This window comes from Lissotriton helveticus, chromosome 3_1 (genome assembly GCF_964261635.1).
Source record: "Lissotriton helveticus chromosome 3_1, aLisHel1.1, whole genome shotgun sequence".
Classification (NCBI taxonomy): Eukaryota; Metazoa; Chordata; class Amphibia; order Caudata; family Salamandridae; genus Lissotriton; species Lissotriton helveticus.
This window is the reverse complement of record NC_136061.1, coordinates 420,011,107-420,034,627: the sequence shown is the minus strand read 5'-3', so window position 1 is coordinate 420,034,627 and position 23,521 is coordinate 420,011,107. Positions and strand designations below refer to the sequence as shown.

Here is a 23,521-nt window from a genome sequence, read left to right as displayed (position 1 = left end):
ACTTTATGGCCTTTCATGGGATAATAATAATAATAATAATAATAATAATAATAATAATAATAATGCGATTTATTGAGCGCGAACAGCTACCTCACAAGGAGGTGTCCCGGCGCTGTGAAAGCAGTGGAGCCCCGAAGCGCAAGCCACATACAGGAAGTTAGTGTATTTTGTGGAAGAGCCAGGTCTTAAGTCTTTGTTTGAAGACGGCTTCAGAGGGAGCCTGTTGTAGCTCTGGGGGAAGAGAGTTCCATAACATGGCTACGTTAGCCGTGAAGGTTCTTCCCCCTAGGCGTGCTCTTTTTACCCGAGGGACCACAAGCTGCACCCGCCCGTTGGAACGGAGAGTTCTAGATTGGTGGTATCGGGGTAGCCTAGATCTCAGGTAATTAGGGCAAGTACCATATAGGGCTCTATATGCCAGAGTCAAGGTTTTGAACTTTATCCTGCTGGCCACTGGGAGCCAGTGCAGGGCTTGCAGGTGCGGAGAGACTGAGTGTTTGAAGGGAATTTGCCTTAGCAGTCTCGCAGCCGCATTCTGGACCATCTGAAGCCGTTGGATCAGATAGGCAGGAAGGCCCAGGTATAAGCCATTGGCGTAGTCCAGCCTAGAAGTTACAGTTGCATGAACAACCGTCTTGCGACACTCCTCCGGCAGTAGCCGCAATATCTTGTTCAGGTTCCTCAGTTTAGAGAAACAGCAGCCTGCAGTTTGTTGAATATGCGAGGCAAAGGATAGGCTGCTATCCCATCTGATCCCCAAGTTTTTGGCACTATGGCTAGGCGAGGGGGGGGGAACCCATTTCCACCGGCCACCACAGCTCTGCAGGAGGAGGCGAGCCTTTGCCGAAGAAGATCACCTCTGTCTTCCCGGCATTCAATTTTAATTTATTTGTGTTCATCCATCTAGCAACATCTTGGAGGCAACCCTTGAAACTCGCAAAGGCACTTTCAGATACCTCCGAGTATGGGAACACCAACTGGGTATCATCGGCGTAGGAGATCGCTTTGATCCCCCAGTTGGCGATAAGCGTAAAAAGGGGGGCCAGGTAAACATTAAATAGAAGCGGGCTCAAAGCCGAGCCCTGGGGGACGCCGTATTTTATCTTGGTGGATTTAGAAACAAACTCCCCCAGAGCCACCTTCTGTGTTCTCTGCGATAAGTACGAGCGAACCCAGCCCAGTGCCTGATCTTTTAGCCCTATCTCCGCCAGCCGTTGTAGTAATTTAAGATGGTCCACCGTATCAAAAGCGGCCGATAGATCCAGGAGAACCAGCATAGCTGACTCCCCTGAATCCAACGACCACCTACGGAGTCAGCTACCTCAATAAGAGCCGTCTCCGTGCTGAAGCCCGGTCTAAAGCCTGATTGGGTCTCATGTAATATATCATGCATCTCAATATAATTGTTGAGTTGCCTTTGTATAATTTTCTCAAGCATTTTCCCAGGGGCTGCCAGCAATGATATGGGGCGCAGGTTATTGAGGTCCATTGGGTCACCATTAGGTTTTTTCTTTAGTGGGAGTAGTATAGCATGCTTCCAGGCATCAGGGAAGACTCCTTCAACAATGGACCTGTTCCAAATTGCCTGTAAGGTAGGTGCAACAAACTCACTAAAGGATTTCCAGAGCCTGGATGGGCAAGGGTCCATAGGAGACCCAGATTTACATTTTAAAAGTTCTTTGATGACAGTGATATCATCTACTTGATCAAACTGCTCAAGTATCGCGGTTGGCTTTCTTATTATGTCAGGGGCATCACGTTTTGTCGTCTCTACCTCCGGGGAAAAAGAGTCATAGACTTTTTGGATCTTGCCTTCGAAGTATTCCGATATCTTATTGCAGAGTGACAATGAAGGAGTAACCTCCCTCTCCAAACAGCCAGGCTTGAAGAAAGATTGAACCACCTTAAAAACTTCCTTACTAGAGCACTCCGCATTTTGTATGGAGGTTGGTTGGTATAGTTTCCAGGAATGATATTGTGGCAGTTACTGCAGTTGTGACAAGGTAGGAGTCCTTTGTATGTCTCTGTTTGTTGTGGATCACTTGGTCTCGTTAGAATTTCTTTGATGTTGCGGTTGTTAGAGGGTCAATCACTGCTTATAGGGAGTATATAAGCCCCCAACGTAGACCAAGACCAATACTGGGATAGACTCACAGGCGTGTTGGCCCATCACACATCGACGCCATAGCTCCTAGAGGGAGACTACAATTCCACATTAGATGTACACCTAGACAGATCGCATCCCCCACCGCTACATTTGCCTGCATATAAACAAACTGAACGCTTCTGGCGCTGGACGGATCGATGGGCGTTGATGGACGCCTGGAGAGCTAGGAACCCAACTGCCAAACTCTACTCCTTTCACTCTATCCCTCACAATCTAAAAGTTAGGCTCAACAGGTTTCTGTGCTCCGCGGCACTCCTGCCCAAAATGCAACACACAGACTACTTTGGTTGGATAGTGTCGGATCACGATGTGCACCTGATGACCCTGTGATGGTGACCGCCCCATCCCCCAGTCCCAACATGGAAGCTACCCCAAGAATGCCTCAGCGATCAGGCGTTTCACCATGTCCATGGGAAATTCATTCAGGAACACTTCCTGCAAAACGCTGGGACAGCATCCTCCAGATTACTAGAATGGGACACATTTAAGGTTTGCACCAGGGGACACTGTATCCAACTGGTGGTGGGGGTAAGGAGGGTACTGGAGAGCGCCTTACAAACGGCAGAGTCTAGATTAGCGGAACAATCGAAAAATATGGACCAAGGGAAAGCTACACTAGCACAGCTGTCAGCAGCTAAAACCTCTCACGTAGAAACATTGCGGGACCTACGCAAATACAACTTTAGCTCTTATGCATCTAAAGTACACCGGGAGGGTAACAGAACGGGGTCACTATTGGCATGGTTAGCCAAACAGGACTAAATGACACATCAGATCACAGAACTAAGACACAGACAGACACCCCAAATACTCCCAGATTGACATATTGCACATATTTCACGGTTACTACGCCGAAATTTACCGAACTCCAACCAGGGAGACACCACAAGAGTTGGCCCAGTTTCTGGACTCATCGCCCATGCCCGAAATCTCGGCCGCAGATAGAAAGGAATTAGACAGAAAAATCACGCCTGCAGGCATAACGCATGCAATTAGGTCGTTAGCGAGAAAGAAGGCACCGGGAATGGATGGCTTTCCACTCGAGTACTATAGCACGTTCATGGCCCAGGTGGCACCTCGGTTGACAGCTATGTACGAGGACGCACTAACCAGAGGAGTGCTCCCGGAATAACTTCGAACATCGACCCTGGTAACATTCCCGAAGCCGCACAGAGACCCCACACTCCCCGCCTCATACAGACCGATCACTCTCTTAAACGCGGATTGCAAAATTCTGAGGCAAGATATTGGCCGATGGTTACAGTCAAATTCTCCCAGCGTTGGTGCACGCTGACCAATGCGGGTTTGTTCCACGACGTAATACCTCACATAATCTGTGTAGGCTATTTCATATTCAAGACAGAGCAAAAGACCGATTCCCACGAGCAGCATGCCTGATCTTAGATCTCGAGAAAGCGGTCAATACCTTAATATGGCCCTACCTGTTCACAGTCCTCCGGAAAATTAATGTAGGTCCCACACTCATGGCCTACACTCTGCTCCTCTACAGAGACCTCACTTCAAGGGTAAAAATAGGCAAGCTTATTTCAGCCCCGTTCCCAGTAGCACGTAGGACTAGACAGGGGTGCCCCCTGTCCCCTCTTCTCTTCTCCCTGGTGATGGAACCTTTGGCCATAAGATTGCGGCGGGAGGGGGAGACATGGGGAATTCCAATAGCAGACGTGACGCATTGCGTGTCACTATACGCAGACGATCTTTTAATTTATGTTCGGGACATTACGAATGATCTCACCCCAATCTGGACGACGCGGCCTGTGGCCTAACAAATGGGTGGGAGGGGATACCCTTTGGGAAAGCCCTAGTACTCTAAGGATATCTAACAACTTGATAACTTCAGGGTTGGATGAGTCATTGAAATTAAAATCTCCTAGCGCAATAAAGTTGGCGTAATGAGCTAGGCAAGAGGCAAATGCTTCCCCTAACGTGGAGAGAAATGACATTCTGGAACCAGGGGGATGATAAAGCAGGCAACCTGCAACAGACTGAGAAGGGTTGATATTAAGGCAAAAGCCTAAGTTCTCAGCTCCTTTAAGGAGGACAAGTTCAAAGGCGCCACAGTGACATGGGTCCCGAAAAATAATAAATATTCCGCCCCTATGGCCTTCCTCTTTATCACACCTGATCATCTCAAACCCCAGGGGAAGAACTGTCGCGATAGTTGGATTAGCCCAGGGCTTTAACCAAGTTTCAGCAATGAATAAAACATTGAGTTGATTGTCAATGATTAAGTCATGCACTTCCTGTTCATGCTTACTTAAGGAGAGAACATTCATTAAGCCTTCGTATAAAGAGTAGGAGGGTGAGTTAATTTAAATAGCCTTACAATGACTCGTTCGGTAGAGACAGCAAAACTCCATTCTATACCCATAACAAGCAACTGGACACCATAAAGAGTTTGGGTCCCAAGTATGGCATTTACAGTTTGATCTGGGTCCAAGGCCCTTTAGAAAATCAGACGTTAAGACTTTACCTGAAGTAAAAGTGAAATGGTCGATGGCGCTGGCTGTGGAACAGATGCAGACGGGCGCAGACAGGCTTGCCTTTGGCGGGCCTTCGTGCGTCCGCTGCGGGCCTGCTCATAAAGTCAGCTTAGGCCCTGCTCCCAAAACAACAAGTCTGGTGGTAATCAATTAGGCGTTATGCAAGATTTCAAATACGTTGCAAATAATAAAATTAACTAAGCAGGAATTGAGGTTGTAGCTGCAGTAACAGCCTGGAATAAATACATAAATATGCCACTGTATTGCTAAATTATTATTTGCAGTGGCTGGAAGTTAGTGAACGTTATACACAATGTGACTATTGGAATTGTGAGGAGACTACGTAATTGTGAGAGAATAGTATTCAGAAAAACATTATATTGGACAATGAGTGGACGATATCCAAAACTTTCTGCAACTGTACAGATTCAAAGCTCAAGAAAACTTGTCACGCCGACAAGGTACACCCTACTATCCATGATCCCCTCGGACTAAGACCCCTGATATAGTCATTACCTAGCACCCAGAAGTTCTCCACAACACACCGGCCCTATACCTTACAGGCCTACTAATATCGGACGAACTCCTCCTGACCCAGGTAGTTCCTGCTGGATGCCCACTATCCCCCCTGGGCATCACGCTCCTCCAATCTCCTACATTGCTCCAGATTGATTGTGCCCCCTCGGCCTCCATGCCCTTGACTCTGCCCCTCCTTTTATATAATACGTGATTGCTTCCCTCGTCGGACCGACATTCCGGTCAGCACAAAAATACTGTAACCTGTTCGTGAAGATGAACTAACAATAGGTTGAAACGTTGTCAACTGCCCAGCGCAATCTTTGGTGTATCTCCATGGCTCACCCAAATTGTCTAATCTTCTTCAATTACTGTAACTTAACATTTGTGAACCAAAAATCTCTTGTATATACGGTCACTACTGTTTGTTCTGCGCCGCCTTTCGCTGTATCACGTTGCCATATGTGCACAAGTGCCTTCGGGTTATGCTCATATTTAAATGTAAATAGTGCTGATGCTGTTCTTTTGGCCAGTATTGGCTCTAAATATAGCCCACGCCTGCAATATTCAAACAACCCCTTCAGTCTCCCTGTATTTCCTTTTTTGCAAGAAATGTGCATGTTCTATTAACGGTCTTCCTAATATTACCTGTTGAGACATTGGTACTTGATACAAGGAAACATTCTAGCGCCCAAAATGCAATGGGTCCTGTGATATAAAAGGGTGTTCCTGGGCAATTTACAGTTAGCTTTGATGAGTCCTGAATTAGGAGGAGTTGAAACAGTTATGGACTTGCAGTGTGACACCAAATTCGGTAACAGGGATATTTCCATTTAAATTGAGAGAATAAATCATCAAGCACTTCAATGACGGCTCAATGTGTGTTAGATGGGTACAAAATCAAGCATGATCACTGGATTAATTGCTGTGAATAAGAGTTTTTGTGGAGCATGTCACATAAAGAATGGTGTGAGAACGTTTTCCAAGTTATGTTATGAACCCCAATGGACCCCAATATTGGCCTAGGTAGTTCCACAACCTTTTACCTACATTTGTCCTGCCAATGTTCTACATAACAGCTATGGCGCTGACCTTTTACCTAGTTAGGTGCTGCATAAATGTTGTGTGGTTTTCTCCGAAAACCTGTCTCATTTATTATGCATGAGGATTCACAGTATTACAGCAGGATTACCACCTTCTGCATAATAACTCTTTATAAGGGTTGTGGAAAACGTGTAATATTTTATTTGGCATAAGCAGCAGCCATTTTCGCTATGGTGTCCATTTCCTTTCCTTCGTAAGTCTCCCGTCCTCTGCTGCTCCTCTTTTCCTGACTGTGCTATCTATTTTAGTTGACTTCCTGACTGAGTTTGTAGCTGCAAGTACATCTCTTGTCTGTCAATCATTTCTGCTGCCATAAGCACTCCTGCTCCCCCTCCCACTTGGCTGACCATGTAGTTTTTATCTGCGCTTGTTTGCTGGTAACTATTTCTAAAACTGTTCTTTCCATTTCTGTTCACGTGCTTACACTGCAAAAAAGCTGTTTAAAGAGGGCACTGGTTTGTGAAGCCAGTGTAAAACCCCAGGCAGCACTTGAGAGTGCTGTGGGGATGTGGTCCCACTCATGAGTGATTAATAAACTTGTTATTTATTCCCAACTCCAGTGCTGATCTCTACTTTGTTGGTCTTTGAACTCATGGACAAAAGAGTGACCCTGCACCAGTGTACCCCTAAAAAGGTACATTTCCATAGGGTCACCATTATCTTCATCCTTAGCCGACATGCCCATAGTACCATGAACCATCTAGGTAAAACCCCTGAGGGTACCTTTTGAGTATATAAGCACACTTCTTTGCTGGGCAAACGACAGGAGAAGAAACTTCCATGCGGAAAAGAGACGCTGAAGTCCCGGCATGAAGACACTCCAGCACGCAGTGGTCTGACATCCCTTGCGGGGGTCCGACTCGAGACCAAGACGGTTTCTTAACTCTCTCCCATCAGGTAATGGTTTTGGCTCTTTCCTAGGGGGATTCTTGGCTATACACCTACATACATGCTAAGTACACTTGGGCATATCGAGTTAGGGTTTGCATCGTAGGAGTACGTATTATTACTGTCATGTATTTATATGCCTGTATATATTCCCTGTTTTACCACTATGGTAGAATTCTACCTTTTATTTACTCTCTTGGTGCTTGTAATCGTCTATATCTATTTCTGTCTTATGGTTTTTGTAGCACAAGTATTTTACACTAGAATGCCGCTGGTTCAATAATTGCTTATTGGAAACGTCCCCACTATTTATTCTGTGTATCTCTCTGAGACAAGGTGAGCACGACTGACTGAGCATAAAGTACTGCACTGGTTCCATGATCCCTGAGGGGTAAGGGTTGTCATGTTCTATAGTTGCCAGAAACTATTCGCTCCTTGGTAAGGTTGTGGGGCTTATAGTGGCACTGTGAGCTAGCTAGTCTACAGACTATCATATCCTGTGAGGGTGTCTGGAATCAGTCTGGACACCAATCCCTTGGTTTATGTTGTCTAAAACGCATAGATCCTATATAGATTTATAGGAACTACACAACAGTTGGTTGTATCAGAAGGGTCATGGAAGGGCAAGGTAGATGCATTTCGAATAAAGCTAGGTAGTGAAACATCAGAGTCTGCAGCATTTCTTTTGCACAGCTGATGGGCCCTTATAATGCGGATACGAAAATCAGATTATTCCTCCACAAGACATCCAACAAGCAGGTTAACATACTGTCAAATTTCAAGCCTTGTTTCATATTGGGAAAGGAGTTGGCCTAATGGCAAGGGTTGTCAACCTCAAATCTGGGGAACTGGGTTCGAGACTCAGCAAGGATGTGCAACATCCTATGATTCTGGGCAACTCACTTAATCTCCCTGTGCCCAATAAAAATGAATGTGTCCTCATGTAACGCAACTGGTGCTCGTTTAAAGCGATCTGCTACCCGATACCTTCGGGTTAAGTTTGCGCTATATAAAAAACTGTAAAAAAAAACACTTAATTCCAGATCTAATTATTATCCTGTAAAACTTGCTTTTCCAGCACATTATATCTGTTGTGAAGCTCTTGAAGTATAAAAATAAATTCTCATTTCTTTTCAATATGTCTCCTATACCTGTTATTTTCAGTACTTGTGGCTCCACACTCAACGTCTACCATTTAGTATATGTATATCAACATTTAGATCGACAATATCTTTCTTCAGTTTAGCAAGCAGCTGTACTAACCCATTGGATAACAATTAATGGAAGGTCTTATTAAGAGCAGAAACACAAGTCGGGAGGTTACTTGGACTAGGGATCTCATGTTACAATATGGTGTTTGTGTTGTCCGTCATGATGGTGTCAGGTAACTGTTCATTTTTCATTGTGCCCAAAATAAGAGATACTTTTAGTTGCCCGCTTTGTCTTCTTTCCCCCTTGAGGATTGTGCCTGAGGTTTGAAGGTAAACCCAATCTTGTACTTCTTCAAGATTTTTATATAATCCCCTTCATCAGAGGAATGGGTAAGCTGGCCACTATGCCAACCACACCTTAGAGAGGATCCGGACCAACACCACTGCAGATCATCAAAATAAGTTTAGCAAGATAAAGAAATGCCTAGAAAAACCCTAGAAAACACCTAGAAAAAGAAGACTTCCAAGTGGCTTTGAAAAGGGGAATAAAGTGCATTTATCACACACCACAAACACAGAAGCCTGCAGACCCAGCCTGGAGACTCAATAGAGGATGCAGAATGAAGGTAAAACAGTCCATACTGGAGTAAAATGATTGTGGGGCCCAGACAAGTCGAAGAGGAAGGCGGTTGACCAATATGCAGGTGAGTGGAGTAGGCCGACAAAGGTACTGGCAGTGATAACAAGGTCAGTGGTGGCCAAAAAGGACTAAGACGCTGCACAAAGATCAAGAAAATATATTGAAGTGACCCTGATAGTTCAGTCCTGAAGGAGTTGAGGTGAGCTGATCTCAGTAAATGGGCATCCCACAGAGATGTGAAGCAAGCGGCAAGGAAAAAATCAACTTTTACAAGGTGCTACAACGAGAAGCCATGTTACTCTACACTGGAAGATTGATGTTGTACTGAAGCAGAACCAGGTCTTGCAATTAATAGACTAGTGAGTGACCCGCTCAATTGCCACATAATTGAAGAATGCTCCCAGTGGGCAACACACTCTGGATGTACCAGGGGAATCCTAAACTTAAATGATGGGGGCTCCATACAGAATAGAAATGTCTCTGCGCAAATGTACCCAAGGAATCCACACCTGTTAAGTTTATAGTACAAACTAAGAAACAGTCTAATACAACATAGCAAGCTACAATGGCCTTGGGAAGTGAGATGCAGAAGAACACCTAGCATTAAGATTAGAATTACTCCATACAGGCTAAGGTGACTGGCCAGATCCTTGTGTGGCTTGAATGCCACATAAGTAAACAGTTAAGAATCAGAGAGATAACCAAATTCTGTGGGGAGAAATGTGAGAAAGCATATCTGGCATAATGGATACTCCTAAAAAGACATAAATCAAATAGGCCAGATTTAGCTGACCTAGAAAAACAAACAACAAGCTTTTATTCCGCTGAGCAAACAATCAATGAAAAGTCTAAAGTGGTGACAATCATATTAAGATATTAGAGGAGAGAGAATTGGAAAGAACTGGAAGGGCCCAACATCATGGACTACATATAAATGCCATTTGACTAGAACTTTGACTTGCAAGGTAATACGCTTCAACAAAGTACACCAGTTAGGCACAGGAAACATGGAGAAAATAACCATCAAAGAGCCACTGTGGCTATACTCTCACCATACCAACAAAAGGAATTGCTGTTGTAAGAAGCAAGGTGTAAAGGTTCTGCAATCAATCAAGGAGAAAAGGTTTTAATACTGCATAACTTTGACCAAAACATACTAATGAAGAGAAAATTGCTCCAACCGAAAGTGGAATAACTCAAGAAAGAGGAAATCTGCTTTTGATGGACTTTCCCTTGTGGAAGTCGATTTCGACTAAACAGAAAAACAATATGCCATAACAGTAGAAGCAGGAATGAATGTCTTGGGTCTTGAGGTAAATCAAGATGGGACACGAATGGAAGGTGAGACCATCCAATGCCTCACAAACAAGTAAAAGAATAATGGCAACAACAAAAGCAAAAATCCACACAGAGTTGAAGATCACAGGAAAGAGAAATAATCTTATCGGTAACTGTAAGCCATGAAGACAGAAAACACAAATTTGAAATGCCAGGAGGCAGCTGAAAATGTAATTTATGCCCAGTTGCTCTAAAAAGACAGATATTAACATTAGTAGATCCCAAAATAGAACTACCCTGTTGATACATATGCTCTTTTAGGTAATAACTGTTAAAAAGAGAGGGAAGTCAAAACCAGCAGGGGTAGTCAAGATAACAAAGGCAGAGGGTAACACACACCTAGAAAAAGGGCTCCTTTTTCACCAATAAATAGACTTGCAGAAACAGACGCATGAAAGGGCTGCTTTCTATATTTGTTATAGATTGCTAGAGAAATAGATTTGCAAATGCATTTGGCTGAATACATATAAAAGGAACACAAAGAAGATACACATATACAGTTCCTAGTTCTGTAAGGTATTCATTTAATTTTAAAGCCTTGTTTGATATCTTGAACACTTATGAAAGCAAGACAATATTCATTAATTCTCACATACCCTATTGTCCAGAAAGGAAGGAAACTCAATTTTATGAACACCCTTAATCTTCTGTTTAGTGACAGAAACTTTTAACTGTTCAGAGTATTCTAAAATTAGGACTCTCAAGACCATGATATGTAACTCCCACTGCCACCTATCCTTCTTCATCTAGAACATATACAAAGATGCAATGAACCTCCCATTTCTCTTTAAACCAATCACTGAGTTTAAACAGACAATCACACTTCAGCTGAAAACAAATGCATGCATAACCTTTGTCTTGCCAATGAATCTGCAATACCATTACACTCAAATTGTAATAAATCTAAGCTTACAAATTCCCCTCATCATACCGTCCAAGTCCCTTTTTCCTAACTCCACTCAAAACATTTGGATGTTAAATAATCTATCTGGCAGGAGATGCATTATTTTCTCAATTTCACACTAACAACACTCAAGATTAATCTTTTCTTGGGCAAATCTATTTCCTTATCTATATGTGATGAACCATTCAGCTGCTACATTAAATTTTGTGGGACTAGGATCCAGTGTCAACACCAGTACCGGGACCTTCCCAAGAGTCCTATGATTTAGGGGATGAAGCACAGCTTATAACTATAAGAAAGTAATTTAATTTCTGAGGCTTAATTCAGGAACCCTTGCCCCTTTTATCATGTAAGTGATGCAAAAAGTGTATCTCAGTGGCTTAATCCAGTCATTCACGGTGGGAGCTGCCAAAGTCCAATGGTATTACAATAATACATTTCATTAAGAACTGGAGATTCCAGAGTTTGGACATGCTATTATTGTATGGAGGAATAGATGGTTAGTATCAGGCTTCTACAACATAATTCAGATCAGGGTCAAACTAGAGGAATCTACTTTGCTAAAACTGGCAAAAAATGTGTTTGCTTAGAAAACCAAAAATATATATTTAGGGCAAACACTGAGTCAGTCTTCCTGAGACAAATCCAAATACTCTAATGAAGTCATTAAATCTATCCAAGAGTCAAATGACTTTTGCTATGCAAATCAAAAGACATCCGTATTATAGTGACTTTTATTCAATCTCTGGAATTGGCCAACTGGCAATAACAGGACGGAAAAGAAGCTGTTTAAGACACTCTTTCTTCCCCATTAATAGAACAGGGGCTTAGTGAGTTTCTGGAAAAAAAAAAATAGGACTGCAGGAAATAACTATACAAGGCCCTGCCAACATAAAGGTAGCTGACCCTGCTACTGTCCTTAGTGAAATCTAAAAATTGATTTTACCTGCAATAGTATTAGATATTACAAGTGCAGGTGTTATACCCCATACATAGTTGAAATTCAGAATTGTGGTCTTCAACAAAAATGATAAGAACTCACTTCATTGTGAATCCTACCAACTCATTTCTCATTTGAAGATTAACTCAAAAATATTCTAGGACATATTGCCCAAATATCTTCTTTTGTTTCTCACATTGAACATAGGTTTATTCCAGGGGAAGACATCAACTCAGCTCAAGCCTTGCTATGAGCCTAACTGAAAGTTAGCAAATATCCGCTCACCAATGGCAATTATCCTGCTTGAAGCTAAGAAACAGTTTGATAGGATCTCATTGTAGTTTGTGTTTGGTGGAGGAAAGTATGCTGAGGACTCCTCTTTTGATAAGATAATACAAAACCTCTGCTATTGTTCCCAAATCCCTATCTTAGTTAACAGGAATAACAATACCCTTATAAATACACACAGCGCCACTAAACAAGGTTGTTGCCTTTAGACTCATTTTTCTGCACTATACATAGACAGAACGTCTTGGGAGCCTATCAACTTTGTAATTGTACTAGTCTGTCCCAGATCCGTGTCTACGATATAGTGACTGTGTATATGGTAATTTGCATTTTGCGTTAGCTACAGTATTCTACACCTTTGTTCATCACTCAGTAATACACTGTTTCTTTTTTGCCTGATTAAGAAGCCATGATTTACCAAGTAAAATTAGTAATGTGCTAGCATAGCATGGCGATGCCATCAGGATATAGAGATGCTAATTATAATTGAAAGTTGTATTATTGGGGAAAACAATACACAGACATTTACCTTAGCAGCAGGAGATTTATGTTTGATAGCGGTGAGAGCCTTAATGGTTGTTACTGCCAAACAGTCTAACTGTGCCTGGAACACCTTAAGAATGGAAAAGGAAATTATCACATTCATGTATATATATACAATTACATTTACTGGTGATTCCAAATTCCATGCAAGGTTGAAAACAATTAATTATGCAATCATCTCCCAAAAGTTATGATTTCTCGACACCACTACTTAGAATTTGTTTTTATTGAGAAGTAATCACCAGAATATGTAGATCAGAAAAAAGAAAAGGGTACACATGCACATTCATTCTCACACACACACACACACACATTTTCATATAAGCGCACTCAAGTGATACTATGTCCCTTTTAGCAACACAACACACCTATTCAATGCTTTTTTTAAAAAAGATCTTTTTATTGTATATACAACAAAGAGAATTGTGATGACATTTGGCAGCATGTTGACAAATGCCCACCAAGTCTCCGAAACCCCTGCACACCCAGCCACCTCCCCCAAGAGATCACAGGGCGGTGACAAAGCCCAGCCATCGTTGATCCCCAGCATCCCTAGTAGCATCAGAAATAGGAGCATATTCTCTCCCCAGATATGCATTCCACTTCCCCCATATTTTAGTCCATTTATTCAGGCAACCCCAGCCCTCGCAGACCACTCTCTCCACCTGCATTTACCAGTCCATGTTCCTCTTCCAATCGCTTAGGCGCGGTGCTAACTCAGCTCCCCACAGTCATGCTATATTACATTTAGCTACCATCAAACCCAGTGTGGGCCAGAGGCATTCCATATGGGTGAGATCTGTTTCGTCCCAGATATTCAGGAGACACATTTCGCTGAAGGTACCACGTCACTCCCGCAAACACTATTGAGGCAGTCAATCATCGCTTCCCAATATCTTTGTACCGGTGGGCACACCCAATATCATATGAAAATATTTTCCCTCCTGCCTGCATTTCTTGGGGCACAGACCTGTATCCGTTTTCCCCATATTAACCAATGTTGTACAGGCATATTAACACCTATGGAGAATTTTGAGCTGCACCAAGTGGAATCTTGATCTAATAGCCACCTCCCGGGAGGACGCCAAAGCCTCAAGCCACTCATCCTCTTCCAGGGTCCCTAAATCTAGCTCCCAGTTCTCTCATAAGTGGGTCAAAGGGACACAGGAATTATTCAACAATTTTTGTACGTAAACAAGATCACCTTTTTTGGCATATAGTCATCCAACAAACTATCTTCAAGTGGGGAGGATTCAGGGAGTTCGCCACCGCTTGGCAGCACTTTTTGTAGGGCATAGTGGATTTGCAAATATTGGTGGGTGCCATTTGGAATTCTCTTTGTAACTCTTCGAATGTGAGTACTTCACCCTGTTTCTACAAGTCTCTCGTCTTGGGCAGGCCAATGAGATCCCACTTATCAAAGCCCCCCTGCAAGGCCAAGGTGCCCAGTCGCGCTGATTCCCATAAGGGAGTGGCACGCGTGATTGTCCCCCGCCAGCTTATAGCACTCAGTGCTGTATGCCAAAGGGTAAGTGTGACTGCTGTGGGGCTCAGGAGGGGTGTGGTGCGCAAGCCTTCATAGATGGTTCTAAGATAGGCCCGGGCCGCATGTTACTCCCGTCTATCCTATAGGCTGGTTCGTCTTCAGGGAGATGAACACAATGATTAATGACAATAAGTTGTGACACCCAGTAGCTCGGGGGTAACAATCCCCCCGATGTACCAGCCCCTCGTCAATTTCCGCTGCTTCATCCCAGATAAGTGTACATGGTGTGCTGTCTTTAGCTTAACAGTAGGACAATAGAACTGGGTAAGGTGTGTTCTGAAGTGCATTCGGCAAGCAGGGGAGGGCCATCATCTTAAATAGGTACCCTTTCCCCAATAGGGACAGAAACAAGGCCCTCCAGTGTTGAACGTCCCCTCATGAGCGTGCTAGTGGTAGCTAAAGGTTGCGTTTATAAACAAACATCAGGGTCCATGGTGACGAACACTCCCCGAGTAGAGGAAACCTCCTGTGACCGCTCCAGCTGCACAGTTATCAGGTAGACGCAACACTGGCCCATGGAGAATATAGATCATCAACTTATTCCAGATAATGGTGTAACCCAAAAAGCGACGAAAGTGTGTGAATATGTTCATTACCCTATCTAGGTTAAAGAATGGGTCAGCTTATATAGCGCAGGATATCATCTGCATAAAGAGAGATTCTATGTCCCTAATCTGCAGTCCATCTCAGCCCTCTGACCAGGGGATCTCGACGAAGTCAGGCCGCACGCGGTTCCAGGACTAGTGCAAAAATCAGCTGAGAAAGCAGACGGCCCTGTCTCTTCACCCACCAAAGGTGGAACAATGAGGATGTGCCCCCATTCACCGTCACCTGAGCAAGGGGGTTAGAGTATAGGAACCGTATCCAGGAGATGAAGGGAGGGCCGAACCCCAGTTCTCCAAAACTGCATACATAAAGGGCCATTCCACAGGGTCACAGGCCATCTGTATGTCAAGAGGCAACATTACAGCATCTTCACAGATTCTCTCTGTCATACCCCATGCAATCGCAGCAAGTTAAGCACAGTATTCCTTCCCGGTATGCAGCCGGATAGATACAGGTTGATCAAGGATAATTTTTTTAAAAGATGACTGTACTTTATGAGTGTTTTCTCACTCTATTGATACCAAATCTTCATCATGAAACGGAAATCAGTTACTTTTTAACTGTTAAGTCTATAACTGCAACACACAGAAAGCATTACCCCCAGCAAATTGATCAAATATTAAGAATATTGCAAGTGTTCTATCCTAAAGCTATCACATTTATTTAAGTAAGATAAGTATCAAAACTAAATTCCAGATCTTGGGGTTTGTTCTATGAAAAATTACATTTTTAGGTTCAGTTACAAAGCTAGCAATTGGGATACAGGGGTGTTGAACTCCTATAGACACCCAGGAAATATTGTTTGGGGTCAAAGACAATATGTTTGCAGTTACGACAAGTAGGCGTAATCCCATGCAGAACAAACCCTTTGGCTGCCAGTTTACCGTACCACATTACGGATCAGGGAAGGGCAGTGTCTGCAGCTAAGGTAATATTTGTCTCTATATATTAATTCTGTTTGAACTTGTATTCATGGTTCAATAATGCAAAGCCTTTAATATTAGGGTGAGCACTCTAAGCAAATGATGCAACCTCGACCTGCACTACTGACAGTGCTTTCCGTATAGAAATATGTGTGCACTTTTGCAAAGTATAACAATATCAGGCTATGTATAATGCTTCCTGGGTGCTCTCTGATTAGATATAAATATTTGCAGAAGCTTGAAAGCAAAAATTATGATCCTTTGCTTTCAAAATAAATATGTTGATGCATGCTAGTATTTCCAAAAAATATCCACAATGGACAATCACTGTCATCAGTTTCAACACGATTATGGGAAACATGAAAATAGGTCTTTATATTGGTGGTCAGCCTTTTAGTTTTGTCAATGCATGTATTATTTTTTACAAGGATTTTGTAAAACTTTATTGTTGTGGGAGCTGCAGGGCCCACAGCATTATAACAAACATTGGCAAAAAGTTAAAATATTTTTTGGTTTCAAATGGCACTCATTGCCACAGTAGTTCCTGGCACTAAACAAACTTATCTGTGTGCCAATATGCTTCCTCCTGAAAGAGCCTCATGCTATCAACCACAGTGAATTTACAGACATAGGCCAAGAAATTGTATTCCTAAAAAGAAATTGTGAACTGCATTTTGCACAAGCAAAAATGCACAAGTAGATTTAGTCATGCAAAAATATGTTGTCTAGAAGTTCACTTGCCTTCCAACCATTTCTTTCCCAACCTTAGAAGAAGTTTTACTTTTGCCCTTGGTAGGTGTACATTTCCACCCTTTCTCAGTATTGGAAAAGATTAGAGAAGAGCTGGTAAAAAAAAACCTAAAGCATTCAAGTTAGTAGGTGTGCACAGACTCACAAGGGCAATACAACCCTGGAACTAGTGCATACTGCTACCTCCAGCCCTAGTATGTAGATCTGCAGAAAGGTGCCAAAAAAGGGAATAGCTAGTATTTAAACCCTACTATAGTATGAGCCGTGGCATAATCAGAGAGGCTATTATCAGAGCTCTTACATAATGAGGTTGCTGACATAGTTTGCCGCTGTACTACATGACACCAAAGGGAGAATTAGATTTTTTTAGAGATCAAGTAGATTTATGAAGGAACCTTTTCAATGAACAAGTAGATATTTTAATAAATTCCACACTCCCTGGAAGAAAAATAACTGGCAAATAAAAAAAACTATTTAAAAAGCCGGGTCCATGCTGTTAATGTCAGCTCTCTAAAACTAATATTACATGTGAGCAACATTGTGAGTATCAATTTACATAAAAACTCTGCTTTGAGAGTCGGTCCTCTCATTTCAGCACACTGCTCTCCTTAGAGGAACAACTTGCATCTCTACAGCTACACCTACTGTCACCAGTCACTACCAAACACACAGCAGGAACTAAGCAGTGGCACTCGTATCAAACTGGAAAACATTAAAACACAACCTCCTGCATTACAACAGACTACAAAACCCTGCAGCACCCCTCTAAATACTACATCAAGCCATTATACAGCCATCACCACTGCCAACACTTCCCCTATCAGTGATATTCATAATGTAAAATCATGCCATACCACATGTCCAAAACCATACCATGGAAAACAACATGACAATGTACCACCACACACATGATCAGCAGCACGACATCACATCACACCACAATCTAAAAAGAAATACATCAACTATGCAAGAACACGTCTTACCTACCATACTATCAACACAACATCAACACCATGACTGATGAATGACAGGTGTGAAAATCATATTGCACAATCTCACATCATACTACACCACATCACATTACATCCTTCTATACTCCAACATACAACATTTAACTATATAGCAATATACCACACCATCAGTATGCTACCAATCATTAAACCTTACCATGGCAGCAATATCAAATCACACCATGTAACACCACAAAACTCACAAAAATATCACACCTTAACACTCACTACTACCAAACACTTCACTGGTCCACACCACACCTACAACGCTTAACATCTAACATCACTGACGCTCTTCAAGGCATTCCATCCAAAGAGCAGCACATCACACGCTACTTATTATCACACTATAAAACAATACTGTATGTCTCACTGTATCATATGAACCATATCAAACTAAGGCAGGCCAAACCACACTACGCCACATAATACAACATGAATGACCTACACCACTCACTATGTCACCATAACCACATGATGCCTTACTACACAATATACCCGGACTGGTGTTTGATGTGATAACCATTGGTTACATTCTCCGCTTTACTGTAGACACTTGCAGCATCACAAAGCATTGCATGCCCCCATCTTTGGAGTGCCTGGCTTGCAGTGGATACTTGAAGAGCATGACCATGGGTTTCATATTGCCATTTTACAAGGATAGGTTCATACTGGAGGTAGTATTGCGGACTAGTGGATTGATGATGCCATCAGGGAGGGCATGCAACCATTTTAGACATTTATGCGTGGACCAGTTGCATCTATCTATGAACTGCATGTTGATAAGTGCTTGGGGAAGTTTATCAGATTACATTATGTTTGAACACTATTCAGCGTTTCAATAGTCTTGTTTTTTTCCTGGTCACGCTTCTTTCTGCCTACATTTCTATTTACATTTAGGTTTTTTCTTACTTTCATGCAATCTATTGTGCCATCTTTCGACAATCACCAGGAGAACCACTGACATGTTGACAAATTGGTTCAAAGTATTTAATGTATATTCTGGAGCCAAATATGGTTTTTAATCTCGCCTGAGTAGGAAAATATGCAGTTTGAAAAGTTTTGGGGGATGGAGGTCCAGAGAATATTTAAGCACCTACCCATCTTTGGCCCAACTCCATAAGAATAGACAAACAAGTATGTTGAAGTACTAAGAAGACTACAAAAGACATTTCAATCTGGAAGCAAAGATATTTATTGAGTAAGAGTTAAGTGAAATGTGGTGTATGCACTGTGACAAATGTTGGGGAAGGTAATGGTAATAGTAAAATACTAGATGCATGTTGTAGGTGTGAACCTAATAGACATTTGGCGAGTTAAAAATGTTGCCCTAAAACAAGGAAATTATGTAGTAAATGTGGAGTACTAGGATACACTGTCAAGGTATGTTGAGGCTTTAACAAAAACGCCTGGGTAAATGTGAGGGAAGGAGAGCATGAAATATGTGGTTTTGACTGTCAATGTGATGGTGAGTGTATTGATAGCAACTGTACAAAGGTGTAGAGATCCCACAACAGAAATCGATGTTGAACTTGGTTATTAACACATTTACCATCTACTGGTTTCGGTTAGAGCTGAAAGAACTGGATGTTAAGTCAGAAGCCTATAGAGGATTGAAAATCAATGTGACTGAATATTTCTCTACCACTTTGGGAATCTCAAGTTAACAAGGAGTGGGTAAATCTATGTGTCTGATAAGGGATAGGATATTTTAGGAAGGTATCATCAAGTCTTGTGGAACATGTCAGACAGAGGAAGAGTGAATTAGGTTTGAAGGGAACAGAACGAAGTGTGGCATGTAATGAGTTAAAGTTGGGGAAAGTATTGGATGAAATTGCTGAATAAATATAACACTAGCTTTAAAGAAGGAATGGGTGAGCTTAAAGATTTTCAGTACAAATTAAAACATGCCATGCAACAGGTCAAATCCAAGCAGAGAGATGTACTTTGAAGTATGAGGAAAGAACTAACTGATGTGGTTGGATAAGATACGCTTGGATGAAGTTACAGAGCATCATCACTGTGGCTGTCAGTAACGGTGGTTGCGCAAATGAAAAATCAAGAACTCAGGTTATGTACAGACCTGCACAGCCTCAACAGCACAATTTGAGTGGATTGGAAACCTCCATCCACGATTGATCATAGGATGGGGATGATCAGTAATGACACGTGTTTCTTTAAATTAGACCTCAAAACTGGCTTGAGTGGTTTTAGCAGAGGATTTGTGTATTTTCATAGATTAGCACGCGCGGACACTGTTTCGGTAGTTGGGGTGCGTTTTGTTCAAGGGGTGCAATGAAATACTGGCCTTTCAAGATAATTTGTTAATCCTTGGACAGAATTGGGAAGAAAATCATGCTCATATGGGAAACTTATTGACTACAGAGAAAAATAAAGAGTCAAAGATTAGCAAAAGAGAAGTGCAAGTACTGCAATGAAGAGTATTTAGTACAAGTAATCCCAATCCTGGATTGTAGAGAGCAACAGAAGAAGCTCAAATACTGAAACAACCTAGCTGCTATCATAATTGGGATGTTGTGACCTTTACACTACATTTATGGTAGGCTTCTCAAATTTAGAGGAGCCTCTAATAAGGTTGCTCTAAGAGGACATCAAATTTGATAGGGAAGGTGATTAGATACGATTGTTTTATCGTTTGAAATGAATGTTGTTGATTGGACCTTTGTTGCAACCTTTTGATCCAAGTCTTCTGGTGAGTATAAAAGTTGTTATCAATGGTTATGGCATTGGAGATCGATTTAACAGAGAAAGACAAACATGGGAAAAGGAATTTGGCATGAACATCTTGCACACTAAAGACGGTTAGAGACGGCCTACACAGTAATTAAAAAAGAAATAGTACCTTGAACATAGACTGTTTGTACGTTCAAGACATATATCTCATGGTCAGAATTTATTTTTAAAATGGAACATTAACTGCTGATAAACATTTTGGGAGAGAAAATGTTTATGGAGCTAATTCAAGAGCCAGCCTAGCTCAACTGAGCTAAAAACAAATTTAAGTTTTACTTTCAAATTTAGCATAGTGCAGCATTACAAAATAAGAAGACTGATTACTTATTACTGTTGGACGAGAATTCCAAGGAGCAGAAAGGTGAAGAGGGTATGGAAAGCTAAGTTGCCATAGTAGGGATGCGACATGTATTACTAAGAAGGAATGAAGAACTTGTACGGGAAATTATGAGGTTATGCTGAAGGTGGTCAAGTATGTTAAACTGGGGTGGCACAAATAGAGGTGTTTTGACAATCAAGCTGTAGCCCTTTGCTTAGGTTTCACTGGAGCTGGGAGAGATTGTTGCTGAATGGAGATAAACTAATTCTTCCATCAAATGTGAGGTCAGCATTAGTGTAGTTGCTACACACTGGACATTTGGAGATGACTTTAAGCAAGGAGAAGTTGCATGAGGTATACAATTGATAGGGAATGTGTATTGTGATGGTTTTTATTAACTGATAACAATAAACTCTTATTTGATTTGATAGGGAAGTGGAGTTTAAGATTCAGAGGTGGAAAGTTAGAAATTTTTCAGACCAGAATTAGAGTTGTATTAAGTCGCCAATGGTGGCCAGTGAGCTTCTGGATGAGCTATCGGAAAACCCTACGCACTTATACTTAGGACCTTTATATGAGAGAGCTATAGATACATTGTGGTACTGGTGGACGAATATTTCAGACAGACCGAAAGTTTGTCAGGGTTCTTGACAACAAGGTAGTAATCAGATTTTTCACTAATGTACTGCAAGGAAGGGTCAACTAAGCCCATTGTTTTGGACAATGGTGTGCAGTTACTTTTGGGTGAAATGAGGCCTTTTGTTTCTAGAAGATGGGCATAGCTCACAAAGGTCGAGCCTGTATCATCCTCAAGGAAATACCATGGTTGAAAGGGCCAACTGGTTAATGGAAAGTTGCATACAGTTGGGAGGGCTAGGTTATTGCAATTGGTGGGTACTTTGAGGGAGTTAATCAAGGTCCATCTCGCCACTTCATATTCATCAACAGAGGTGATGCCTTTCAAGTTTTCAAGTCTTTGAGAGATCAATTTGGTCCATTAGGGAAGAGGGAAAGTACTGGGGTATGTAGGGAGTGTGTCATGAACAAAATGTATCTAAGATAAGAGAAGTGCAGGTACAGAAAATATGGAGAATTGCTTTGCATAAAAGAGTTGGAAGGTCAGTTAAGGGACTTTGCTCATGCAATTCTGTAAATTAAATAACCAGTAGGGTTGAGTCAGTAACATAGATTGAGGCACCTAGTTGAAGGCAGACAAACTGGAGAGTTTTCAGGGACCATTCTAAAAACATTAAATAAAGCTCTATGACCTTACAGTCCCCTCTGGGTGATGGTGGTATCAGAGAATTGATATTCTCAGATTGTTCTCAGATCAGACTAGGTATTCTTAAAAGAGCATAAGGCACTGGTTTTCTTCAGAAAGGCTGATCTGAGATAAATGTTTTCCTTTTTGGATATCTGTTCCCCAGTCAGTGTCTATTTCACCTGCTTTGGCTAACCATGATGCATCATGTAGGGCTACTCATCATGGTGATTGGCCTTTATAATGTTTGTTTTGAGCTTCCGGCCTCCCTCACCATCATAGGGCTTCCACATTTACATGTGTGCAGACAACACAAGGATCCACCTACATCTAGATGGCACTGCAAGAAGACAGACAATGAAAATCAAATTAAACTAAACATAACAGAAGTCTTGATCAAGGATCACTGGCTGGACCTCTAGATGATCAGCCGCTGATCTCAGCAATTGGAATAATGTTCCATTCCCCATTAAAGTGGTCAAAAACCTTAGGGTGACTTCAAGTTTCAGAGTTTGGTCATAACATTGGTCTCTTATTTCACTTGACACTTCGGAAAAATATTCAGCGTAAAAAGAATATGTAGCCCATATACATTCTGTAAGCAAATCCACCGCTGCTAACAGAATATCATTGGTGAAATATATGGATCACTTACTCAGTGTCATACCGAGAGCATAACCAAAAATGGTGCAAAATCAAAGAAGCTGGTGAATGGATAGCAGGCCTAACTTTTCACACAAGTTTATCTTTAAAGAAAATTAAGTACCACTTCAAGACATCTTGTTTAGCGGACATATTATTTCAAGTGTATAATAGCCTCAGTGCTGATGTATGCCTCCTAAAGTAGGCTACAATATAGGATACCAGGTTGGGTGAACCGGATAGCAAGTGCTGCAGACAAAAGTACTGATAACCCGAACCCTCCAAAAAATGTAAAGCAAGTGACAGCAAGTTCTAAAATCAAGAGCAAGAGCAAATATAGAAAGGTTATGGTCTGGAAGAAAGGGAGAACTCCACCAAGCTGGAGCAACTTGATATACTGGAACAGAAGCATATGTATTCAGTGGCAAAAGTGAAAATCGGTGATGCCAATGGTGTTGGATATCTTGGAATAGTATTATTGAATGGGGGTAGAGCTCTATCAGTTGCCATCCTGGATGAGGAGAGCCGGGCTGTCCAACCTGGAGTACACACCCAGTTAGTGCTCCTTGTCTCGTGATAAGAGTGCCCAGGGGAACATGCAGCAGTCCCAGCACTCTAGTAGGAGACAAACATGAACACATGTTATTAAATTAGTAGGCATGCCATTTTACTTCCAAAAAAAGATATAAGACATGTATCCCAGAAGCAATGGTGAAAAATCATTTGAACT

General features: G+C 41.9%; 1 protein-coding gene across 2 annotated transcripts in view; it reads right to left on the bottom strand.

Moving 5' to 3' along the window:
- Window positions 1-23,521, bottom strand: part of NBEAL1 (neurobeachin like 1) — a 1,045,477-nt gene that overhangs the window by 618,312 nt on the left and 403,644 nt on the right. For both annotated transcript variants that reach the window (XM_078680248.1, XM_078680249.1), the window contains one exon: window positions 12,967-13,050. In XM_078680248.1, the coding sequence (XP_078536374.1) occupies window positions 12,967-13,050 (84 nt within the window). The remainder of the gene's footprint in view (window positions 1-12,966; window positions 13,051-23,521) is intronic.